General features: G+C 47.6%; 1 protein-coding gene across 4 annotated transcripts in view; it reads right to left on the bottom strand.

The window, feature by feature from the left end:
- The window catches only part of rab3gap2 (RAB3 GTPase activating protein subunit 2 (non-catalytic)), a 34183-nt gene that overhangs the window by 14859 nt on the left and 9324 nt on the right, over positions 1–10000 (bottom strand). For all 4 annotated transcript variants that reach the window (XM_083544526.1, XM_083544527.1, XM_083544528.1 and 1 more), the window contains exons 12-15: positions 1877–1969; positions 1658–1797; positions 1374–1569; positions 1040–1183 (exon numbers count right to left, since the gene is read on the bottom strand). In XM_083544526.1, coding sequence (XP_083400652.1) covers positions 1040–1183; positions 1374–1569; positions 1658–1797; positions 1877–1969 — 573 coding nt within the window. The remainder of the gene's footprint in view (positions 1–1039; positions 1184–1373; positions 1570–1657; positions 1798–1876; positions 1970–10000) is intronic.

Here is a 10000-nt window from a genome sequence, read left to right as displayed (position 1 = left end):
TGAGCATGCATTAAGGGAGAACTTCATAACATGGGCATGCATTAAGGGAGAACTTCATAACATGGGCATGCATTAAGGGAGAACTTTATAACATGAGCATGCATTAAGGGAGAACTTCATAACATGGGCATGCATTAAGGGAGAACTTCATAACATGAGCATGCATTAAGGGAGAACTTCATAACATGGGCATGCATTAAGGGAGAACTTCATAACATGAGCATGCATTAAGGGAGAACTTTATAACATGGGCATGCATTAAGGGAGAACTTCATAACATGAGCATGCATTAAGGGAGAACTTCATAACATGAGCATGCATTAAGGGAGAACTTCATAACATGAGCATGCATTAAGGGAGAACTTCATAACATGAGCATGCATTAAGGGAGAACTTCATAACATGGGCATGCATTAAGGGAGAACTTCATAACATGAGCATGCATTAAGGGAGAACTTCATAACATGGGCATGCATTAAGGGAGAACTTCATGCATGCACATGTTATGCACTAAAGTCTATTGTACAATAAAACTTTTCTCTGAAATAGAACTTGAAAACTGCATTAGTTAAGCAGATAACAGTCATAATTTCTATTTATTTATTTATTTATTTATTTATTTATTTATTTATTTATTTATTTATTTATTTATTTATTTATTTATGTATGTATGTATTGTAATATTCTGGTAGCTCTGGTTTGAAGGATAAATATAGTTGGTCAGGGATTTTACGCATTACCTTACGCTAGAGAAGAATCGATACTCCACGAAAGAGTTTTTTTTAATGATTATCATGCAGTCTGTGCTACAAACATAAATAAAATGGATTTAGATAAGATCTCTGTCTCTCCTATCTGCTCGTTCTTCTCTCTCCCTCTCTCTCTCCTGGAACAACCTCTAGTCATCTAGGTGAGTTATACACACTGAGGATGTCTAGAAGATAAAGTACAGAGTGTCAAATGACACGCCTGTGTGTGTGTGTGTGTGTGTGTGTGTGTGTGTGTGTGTGTGTGTGTGTGTGTGTGTGTGTGTGTGTACCTGAGGGCCAGGTGGAATGGTACGGTGATGGTACGCAGCAGTCCATTGACCGGGTCAAACAGACACACCTGCTGTGTGTGTAGGTGCCAACTCTGACTGGTTACACTGTTCACTCCCATTAACCTGTAACCTGGATACAACAACCTGAGAGAGAGAGAAAGAGAGAGAGAGAGAGAGAGAGAAAATGTAAAATTTAATGAAGAAAAAAAAAAATAGATGGTTGGAAGAATGGAAGGATTGAAGGGATGAAAGGAGGAGTTGTGACAGGAAGAAGAAACTGGAGTGTATCTGTGTGTGTATGTGTGTGTGTGTGTGTGTGTGTGTGTTTGTATACCTGCAGTGTTTGCCCACAGTAAAAGCCCCGATCCGGGGGCCATGCTGAGTGCCCCACACCTCCAGGATGCCCCTGCGGGGGGCATAGATCACCAGGAACTGAGCACAGCGGTGGGGCATGGAGGGTGAAGTGGCCATGTCTCTGTCTCCATGCGCCTCACACACCTGTACCCATCCCAGCTGGGCGTCACGGTAACCTACACACACAACATATCAAACCACTATCAAAAACACAGACAACTTCGTCAGCATCCCTCTCTTTACACACTCCTCCATTTCTCCCACCCTTCCACATGCGGATGGCGATGCCTCGCCCCACATCCAGCAGCGTCACTCTGCCAAAGTCGTCCGTCACTCCTGCCATGGTGTTGCATGGTGACAGACAGATAGACTCGCCATGGCGACGAGAATCAGGGAGACCAAACCTGCCAGAAGCAAAATCAAACCCTGAGCCTGAATCCTGAACACGTTCCGGAGAAAGAAGACCACCATATAAGATCTTACCGAACAGGAAGGGGCGTGGCTGGCTCAACCTTAGGCTTCTGTTTCTGTGCAGGTTCCTCTTCAGCCTTGTTCTTGTTCCATCCTAACCATCCACTGAAAAAGGGAGGCAGGAAAATGCTTTTAAACATATCAAGTGGACACACACACAGTTTGTTTACTTTTTATTGTTGTCCTTTTTATGTGTTTTAGTGTAAGTAATTTTTAGTAGTTTGGATAAGGAGTTGGTAGGTGGTTGTGAAGTGTACAGGGAGTTGGTAGGTGGTTGTGAAGTGTACAGGGAGTTGGTAGGAGGTTGTGAAGTGTACAGGGAGTTGGTAGGAGGTTGTGAAGTGTACAGGGAGTTGGTAAGAGGTTGTAAAGTGTACAGGGAGTTGGTAGGAGGTTGTGAAGTGTACAGGGAGTTGGTTGGTAGTTGTGAAGTGTACAGGGAGTTGGTAGGTGGTTGTGAAGTGTACAGGGAGTTGGTGAGAGGTTGTGAAGTGTACAGGGAGTTGGTAGGAGGTTGTGAAGTGTACAGGGAGTTGGTTGGTGGTTGTGAAGTGTACAGGGAGTTGGTAGGTGGTTGTGAAGTGTACAGGAGTTGGTAGGTGGTTGTGAAGTGTACAGGGAGTTGGTAGGTGGTTGTGAAGTGTACAGGAGTTGGTAGGTGGTTGTGGAGTGTACAGGGAGTTGGTTGGTGGTTGTGAAGTGTACAGGGAGATGGTAAGTGGTTGTGAAGTGTATAGGGAGTTGGTAGGAGGTTGTGGAGTGTACAGGGAGTTGGTAGGTGGTTGTGAAGTGTACAGGGAGTTGGTTGGTGGTTGTGAAGTGTACAGGGAGATGGTAAGTGGTTGTGAAGTGTATAGGGAGTTGGTAGGAGGTTGTGAAGTGTACAGGGAGTTGGTAGGAGGTTGTGAAGTGTACAGGTAGTTGGTAGGAGTTTGTGAAGTGTACAGGGAGGAGGTTGTGAGGTTGTGAATTGTACAGGAGTTGGTAGGTGGTTGTGAAGCATACAGGGAGTTGGTAGAAGGTTGTGAAGTGTACAGTGAGTTGGTAGGAGGTTGTGAAGTGTACAGGAGTTGGTAGGTGGTTGTGAAGGTTGGTAGGAGGTTGTGAAGTGTACAGGGAGTCGGTAGGTGGTTGTGAAGGTTGGTAGGAGGTTGTGAAGTGTACAGGTAGTTGGTAGGTGGTTGTGAAGTGTACAGGGAGTTGGTAGGTGGTTGTGAAGTGTACGGGGAGTTGGTAGGTGGTTGTAAAGTGTACAGGAAGTTGGTAGGAGGTTGTGAAGTGTACAGGGAGTTGGTAGGTGGTTGTGAAGTGTGCAGGGAGGAGGTTGTGAAGTGTACAGGGAGTTGGTAGGAGGTTGTGAAGTGTACAGGGAGTTGGTAGGAGGTTGTGAAGTGTACAGGGAGTTAGTAGGTGGTTGTGAAGTGTACAGGAGTTGGTAGGTGGTTGTGAAGGTTGGTAGGAGGTTTTGAAGTGTACAGGTAGTTGGTAAGTGGTTGTGAAGTGTACAGGGAGTTGGTATGTGGTTGTGAAGTGTACAGGGAGTTGGTAGGAGGTTGTGAAGTGTACAGGGAGATGGTAAGTGGTTGTGAAGTGTACAGGGAGTTGGTTGGTGGTTGTGAAGTGTACGTGGAGTTGGTATGTGGTTGTGAAGTGTACAGGGAGTTGGTAGGAGGTTGTGAAGTGTACAGGGAGTTGGTAAGAGGTTGTGAAGTGTACAGGGAGTTGGTAGGAGGTTGTGAAGTGTACAGGGAGTTGGTTGGAGGTTGTGAAGTGTACATGGAGTTGGTATGTGGTTGTGAAGTGTACAGGGAGTTGGTAGGAGGTTGTGAAGTGTACAGGGAGTTGGTTGGTGGTTGTGAAGTGTACATGGAGTTGGTAGGAGGTTGTGAAGTGTACAGGGAGTTGGTAGGTGGTTGTGAAGTGTACAGGGAGTTGGTAGGAGGTTGTGAAGTGTACAGGGAGTTGGTAGGAGGTTGTGAAAGGTACAGGGAGTTGGTAGGTGGTTGTGAAGTGTACAGGGAGTTGGTAGGAGGTTGTGAAGTGTACAGGGAGTTGGTAGGTGGTTGTGAACTGTACAGGAGTTGGTAGGTGGTTGTGAAGGTTGGTAGGAGGTTGTGAAGTGTACAGGGAGTTGGTAGGTGGTTGTGAAGGTTGTGAAGTGTACAGGTAGTTGGTAGGTGGTTGTGAAGTGTACGGGGAGTTGGTAGGTGGTTGTGAAGTGTACAGGAGTTGGTAGGTGGTTGTGAAGGTTGGAAAGGAGGTTGTGAAGTGTACAGGTAGTTGGTAGGTGGTTGTGAAGGTTGGCAGGAGGTTGTGAAGTGTACAGGTAGTTGGTAGGTGGTTGTGAAGTGTACGGGGAGTTGGTAGGTGGTTGTGAAGTGTACGGGGAGTTGGTAGGTGGTTGTGAAGTGTACAGGGAGTTGGTAGGAGGTTGTGAAGTGTACAGGGAGTTGGTAGGTGGTTGTGAAGTGTGCAGGGAGGAGGTTGTGAAGTGTACAGGGAGTTGGTAGGAGGTTGTGAAGTGTACAGGTAGTTGGTAAGTGGTTGTGAAGTGTACAGGGAGTTGGTAGGAGGTTGTGAAATGTACAGGGAGTTGGTAGGTGGTTGTGAAGTGTACAGGGAGTTGGTAGGAGGTTGTGAAGTGTACAGGGAGTTGGTAGGTGGTTGTGAAGTGTACAGGAGTTGGAAGGTGGTTGTGAAGGTTGGTAGGAGGTTGTGAAGTGTACAGGTAGTTGGTAGGTGGTTGTGAAGTGTACAGGGAGTTGGTAGGTGGTTGTGAAGTGTACAGGAGTTGGTAGGTGGTTGTGAAGGTTGGTAGGAGGTTGTGAAGTGTACAGGTAGTTGGTAGGTGGTTGTGAAGGTTGGCAGGAGGTTGTGAAGTGTACGGGGAGTTGGTAGGTGGCTGTGAAGTGTACGGGGAGTTGGTAGGTGGTTGTGAAGTGTACAGGTAGTTGGTGAGAGGTTGTGAAGTGTACAGGGAGTTGGTAGGAGGTTGTGAAGTGTACAGGGAGTTGGTTGGTGGTTGTGAAGTGTACAGGGAGTTGGTAGGTGGTTGTGAAGTGTACAGGGAGTTGGTAGGTGGTTGTGAAGTGTACAGGAGTTGGTAGGTGGTTGTGAAGGTTGGTAGGAGGTTGTGAAGTGTACAGGTAGTTGGTAGGTGGTTGTGAAGGTTGGCAGGAGGTTGTGAAGTGTACGGGGAGTTGGTAGGTGGCTGTGAAGTGTACAGGGAGTTGGTAGGTGGTTGTGAAGTGTACAGGGAGTTGGTGAGAGGTTGTGAAGTGTACAGGGAGTTGGTAGGAGGTTGTGAAGTGTACAGGGAGTTGGTTGGTGGTTGTGAAGTGTACAGGGAGTTGGTAGGTGGTTGTGAAGTGTACAGGAGTTGGTAGGTGGTTGTGAAGTGTACAGGGAGTTGGTAGGTGGTTGTGAAGTGTACAGGAGTTGGTAGGTGGTTGTGGAGTGTACAGGGAGTTGGTTGGTGGTTGTGAAGTGTACAGGGAGATGGTAAGTGGTTGTGAAGTGTATAGGGAGTTGGTAGGAGGTTGTGGAGTGTACAGGGAGTTGGTAGGTGGTTGTGAAGTGTACAGGGAGTTGGTTGGTGGTTGTGAAGTGTACAGGGAGATGGTAAGTGGTTGTGAAGTGTATAGGGAGTTGGTAGGAGGTTGTGAAGTGTACAGGGAGTTGGTAGGAGGTTGTGAAGTGTACAGGTAGTTGGTAGGAGTTTGTGAAGTGTACAGGGAGGAGGTTGTGAGGTTGTGAATTGTACAGGAGTTGGTAGGTGGTTGTGAAGCATACAGGGAGTTGGTAGGTGGTTGTGAAGTGTACAGTGAGTTGGTAGGAGGTTGTGAAGTGTACAGGGAGTTGGTAGGTGGTTGTGAAGTGTACAGGGAGTTGGTGAGAGGTTGTGAAGTGTACAGGGAGTTGGTAGGAGGTTGTGAAGTGTACAGGGAGTTGGTTGGTGGTTGTGAAGTGTACAGGGAGTTGGTAGGTGGTTGTGAAGTGTACAGGAGTTGGTAGGTGGTTGTGAAGTGTAGAGGGAGTTGGTAGGTGGTTGTGAAGTGTACAGGAGTTAGTAGGTGGTTGTGGAGTGTACAGGGAGTTGGTTGGTGGTTGTGAAGTGTACAGGGAGATGGTAAGTGGTTGTGAAGTGTATAGGGAGTTGGTAGGAGGTTGTGGAGTGTACAGGGAGTTGGTAGGTGGTTGTGAAGTGTACAGGGAGTTGGTTGGTGGTTGTGAAGTGTACAGGGAGATGGTAAGTGGTTGTGAAGTGTATAGGGAGTTGGTAGGAGGTTGTGAAGTGTACAGGGAGTTGGTAGGAGGTTGTGAAGTGTACAGGTAGTTGGTAGGAGTTTGTGAAGTGTACAGGGAGGAGGTTGTGAGGTTGTGAATTGTACAGGAGTTGGTAGGTGGTTGTGAAGCATACAGGGAGTTGGTAGGTGGTTGTGAAGTGTACAGTGAGTTGGTAGGAGGTTGTGAAGTGTACAGGAGTTGGTAGGTGGTTGTGAAGGTTGGTAGGAGGTTGTGAAGTGTACAGGGAGTCGGTAGGTGGTTGTGAAGGTTGGTAGGAGGTTGTGAAGTGTACAGGTAGTTGGTAGGTGGTTGTGAAGTGTACAGGGAGTTGGTAGGTGGTTGTGAAGTGTACGGGGAGTTGGTAGGTGGTTGTAAAGTGTACAGGAAGTTGGTAGGAGGTTGTGAAGTGTACAGGGAGTTGGTAGGTGGTTGTGAAGTGTGCAGGGAGGAGGTTGTGAAGTGTACAGGGAGTTGGTAGGAGGTTGTGAAGTGTACAGGGAGTTGGTAGGAGGTTGTGAAGTGTACAGGGAGTTAGTAGGTGGTTGTGAAGTGTACAGGAGTTGGTAGGTGGTTGTGAAGGTTGGTAGGAGGTTTTGAAGTGTACAGGTAGTTGGTAAGTGGTTGTGAAGTGTACAGGGAGTTGGTATGTGGTTGTGAAGTGTACAGGGAGTTGGTAGGAGGTTGTGAAGTGTACAGGGAGATGGTAAGTGGTTGTGAAGTGTACAGGGAGTTGGTTGGTGGTTGTGAAGTGTACGTGGAGTTGGTATGTGGTTGTGAAGTGTACAGGGAGTTGGTAGGAGGTTGTGAAGTGTACAGGGAGTTGGTAAGAGGTTGTGAAGTGTACAGGGAGTTGGTAGGAGGTTGTGAAGTGTACAGGGAGTTGGTTGGAGGTTGTGAAGTGTACATGGAGTTGGTATGTGGTTGTGAAGTGTACAGGGAGTTGGTAGGAGGTTGTGAAGTGTACAGGGAGTTGGTTGGTGGTTGTGAAGTGTACATGGAGTTGGTAGGAGGTTGTGAAGTGTACAGGGAGTTGGTAGGTGGTTGTGAAGTGTACAGGGAGTTGGTAGGAGGTTGTGAAGTGTACAGGGAGTTGGTAGGAGGTTGTGAAAGGTACAGGGAGTTGGTAGGTGGTTGTGAAGTGTACAGGGAGTTGGTAGGAGGTTGTGAAGTGTACAGGGAGTTGGTAGGTGGTTGTGAACTGTACAGGAGTTGGTAGGTGGTTGTGAAGGTTGGTAGGAGGTTGTGAAGTGTACAGGGAGTTGGTAGGTGGTTGTGAAGGTTGTGAAGTGTACAGGTAGTTGGTAGGTGGTTGTGAAGTGTACGGGGAGTTGGTAGGTGGTTGTGAAGTGTACAGGAGTTGGTAGGTGGTTGTGAAGGTTGGTAGGAGGTTGTGAAGTGTACAGGTAGTTGGTAGGTGGTTGTGAAGGTTGGCAGGAGGTTGTGAAGTGTACAGGTAGTTGTTAGGTGGTTGTGAAGTGTACGGGGAGTTGGTAGGTGGTTGTGAAGTGTACGGGGAGTTGGTAGGTGGTTGTGAAGTGTACAGGGAGTTGGTAGGAGGTTGTGAAGTGTACAGGGAGTTGGTAGGTGGTTGTGAAGTGTGCAGGGAGGAGGTTGTGAAGTGTACAGGGAGTTGGTAGGAGGTTGTGAAGTGTACAGGTAGTTGGTAAGTGGTTGTGAAGTGTACAGGGAGTTGGTAGGAGGTTGTGAAATGTACAGGGAGTTGGTAGGTGGTTGTGAAGTGTACAGGGAGTTGGTAGGAGGTTGTGAAGTGTACAGGGAGTTGGTAGGTGGTTGTGAAGTGTACAGGAGTTGGTAGGTGGTTGTGAAGGTTGGTAGGAGGTTGTGAAGTGTACAGGTAGTTGGTAGGTGGTTGTGAAGTGTACAGGGAGTTGGTAGGTGGTTGTGAAGTGTACAGGAGTTGGTAGGTGGTTGTGAAGGTTGGTAGGAGGTTGTGAAGTGTACAGGTAGTTGGTAGGTGGTTGTGAAGGTTGGCAGGAGGTTGTGAAGTGTACGGGGAGTTGGTAGGTGGCTGTGAAGTGTACGGGGAGTTGGTAGGTGGTTGTGAAGTGTACAGGTAGTTGGTAAGTGGTTGTGAAGTGTACAGGGAGTTGGTATGTGGTTGTGAAGGTTGGTAGGAGGTTGTGAAGTGTACGGGGAGTTGGTAGGTGGTTGTGAAGTGTACGGGGAGTTGGTAGGTGGTTGTGAAGTGTACAGCGAGTTGGTAGGAGGTTGTGAAGTGTACAGGGAGTTGGTAGGTGGTTGTGAAGTGTGCAGGGAGGAGGTTGTGAAGTGTACAGGGAGTTGGTAGGAGGTTGTGAAGTGTACAGGTAGTTGGTAAGTGGTTGTGAAGTGTACAGGGAGTTGGTATGTGGTTGTGAAGGTTGGTAGGAGGTTGTGAAGTGTACAGATAGTTGGTAAGTGGTTGTGAAGTGTACAGGTAGTTGGTAGGAGGTTCTGAAGTGTACAGGGAGTTGATAGGAGGTTGTGAAGTGTACAGGGAGATGGTAAGTGGTTGTGAAGTGTACAGGGAGTTGGTTGGTGGTTGTGAAGTGTACATGGAGTTGGTATGTGGTTGTGAAGTGTACAGGGAGTTGGTAGGAGGTTGTGAAGTGTACAGGGAGTAGGTAGGAGGTTGTGAAGTGTACAGGGAGTTGGTTGGTGGTTGTGAAGTGTACATGGAGTTGGTATGTGGTTGTGAAGTGTACAGGGAGTTGGTAGGAAGTTGTGAAGTGTACAGGGAGATGGTAAGTGGTTGTGAAGTGTACAGGGAGTTGGTAGGTGGTTGTGAAGTGTACAGGGAGTTGGTATGTGGTTGTGAAGTGTACAGGGAGTTGGTATGTGGTTGTGAAGGTTGGTAGGAGGTTGTGAAGTGTACAGATAGTTGGTAAGTGGTTGTGAAGTGTACAGGTAGTTGGTAGGAGGTTCTGAAGTGTACAGGGAGTTGGTAGGTGGTTGTGAAGTGTACAGGGAGTTGGTAGGAGGTTGTGAAGTGTACAGGGAGTTGGTAGGAGGTTGTGAAATGTACAGGGAGTTGGTAGGTGGTTGTGAAGTGTACAGGGAGTTGGTAGGAGGTTGTGAAGTGTACAGGGAGTTGGTAGGTGGTTGTGAACTGTACAGGAGTTGGTAGGTGGTTGTGAAGGTTGGTAGGAGGTTGTGAAGTGTACAGGGAGTTGGTAGGTGGTTGTGAAGGTTGTGAAGTGTACAGGTAGTTGGTAGGTGGTTGTGAAGTGTACGGGGAGTTGGTAGGTGGTTGTGAAGTGTACAGGAGTTGGTAGGTGGTTGTGAAGGTTGGTAGGAGGTTGTGAAGTGTACAGGTAGTTGGTAGGTGGTTGTGAAGGTTGGCAGGAGGTTGTGAAGTGTACGGGGAGTTGGTAGGTGGTTGTGAAGTGTACAGGGGAGTTGGTAGGTTGTTGTGAAGTGTACGGGGAGTTGGTAGGTGGTTGTGAAGTGTACAGCGAGTTGGTAGGAGGTTGTGAAGTGTACAGGGAGTTGATAGGTGGTTGTGAAGTGTGCAGGGAGGAGGTTGTGAAGTGTACAGGAAATTGGTAGGAGGTTGTAAAGTGTACAGGTAGTTGGTAAGTGGTTGTGAAGTGTACAGGGAGTCGGTATGTGGTTGTGAAGGTTGGTAGGAGGTTGTGAAGTGTACAGATAGTTGGTAAGTGGTTGTGAAGTGTACAGGTAGTTGGTAGGAGGTTCTGAAGTGTACAGGGAGTTGGTAGGAGGTTGTGAAGTGTACAGGGAGATGGTAAGTGGTTGTGAAGTGTACAGGGAGTTGGTTGGTGGTTGTGAAGTGTACAGGGAGTTGGTATGTGGTTGTGAAGTGTACAGGGAGTAGGTAGGAGGTTGTGA

The sequence above is a fragment of the Silurus aristotelis genome, assembly GCF_946808225.1.
Source record: "Silurus aristotelis genome assembly, chromosome: 6".
NCBI lineage: Eukaryota > Metazoa > Chordata > Actinopteri > Siluriformes > Siluridae > Silurus > Silurus aristotelis.
Note: the sequence above shows the minus strand (reverse complement) of the source record. Positions and strands in the feature narration are given on the sequence as shown.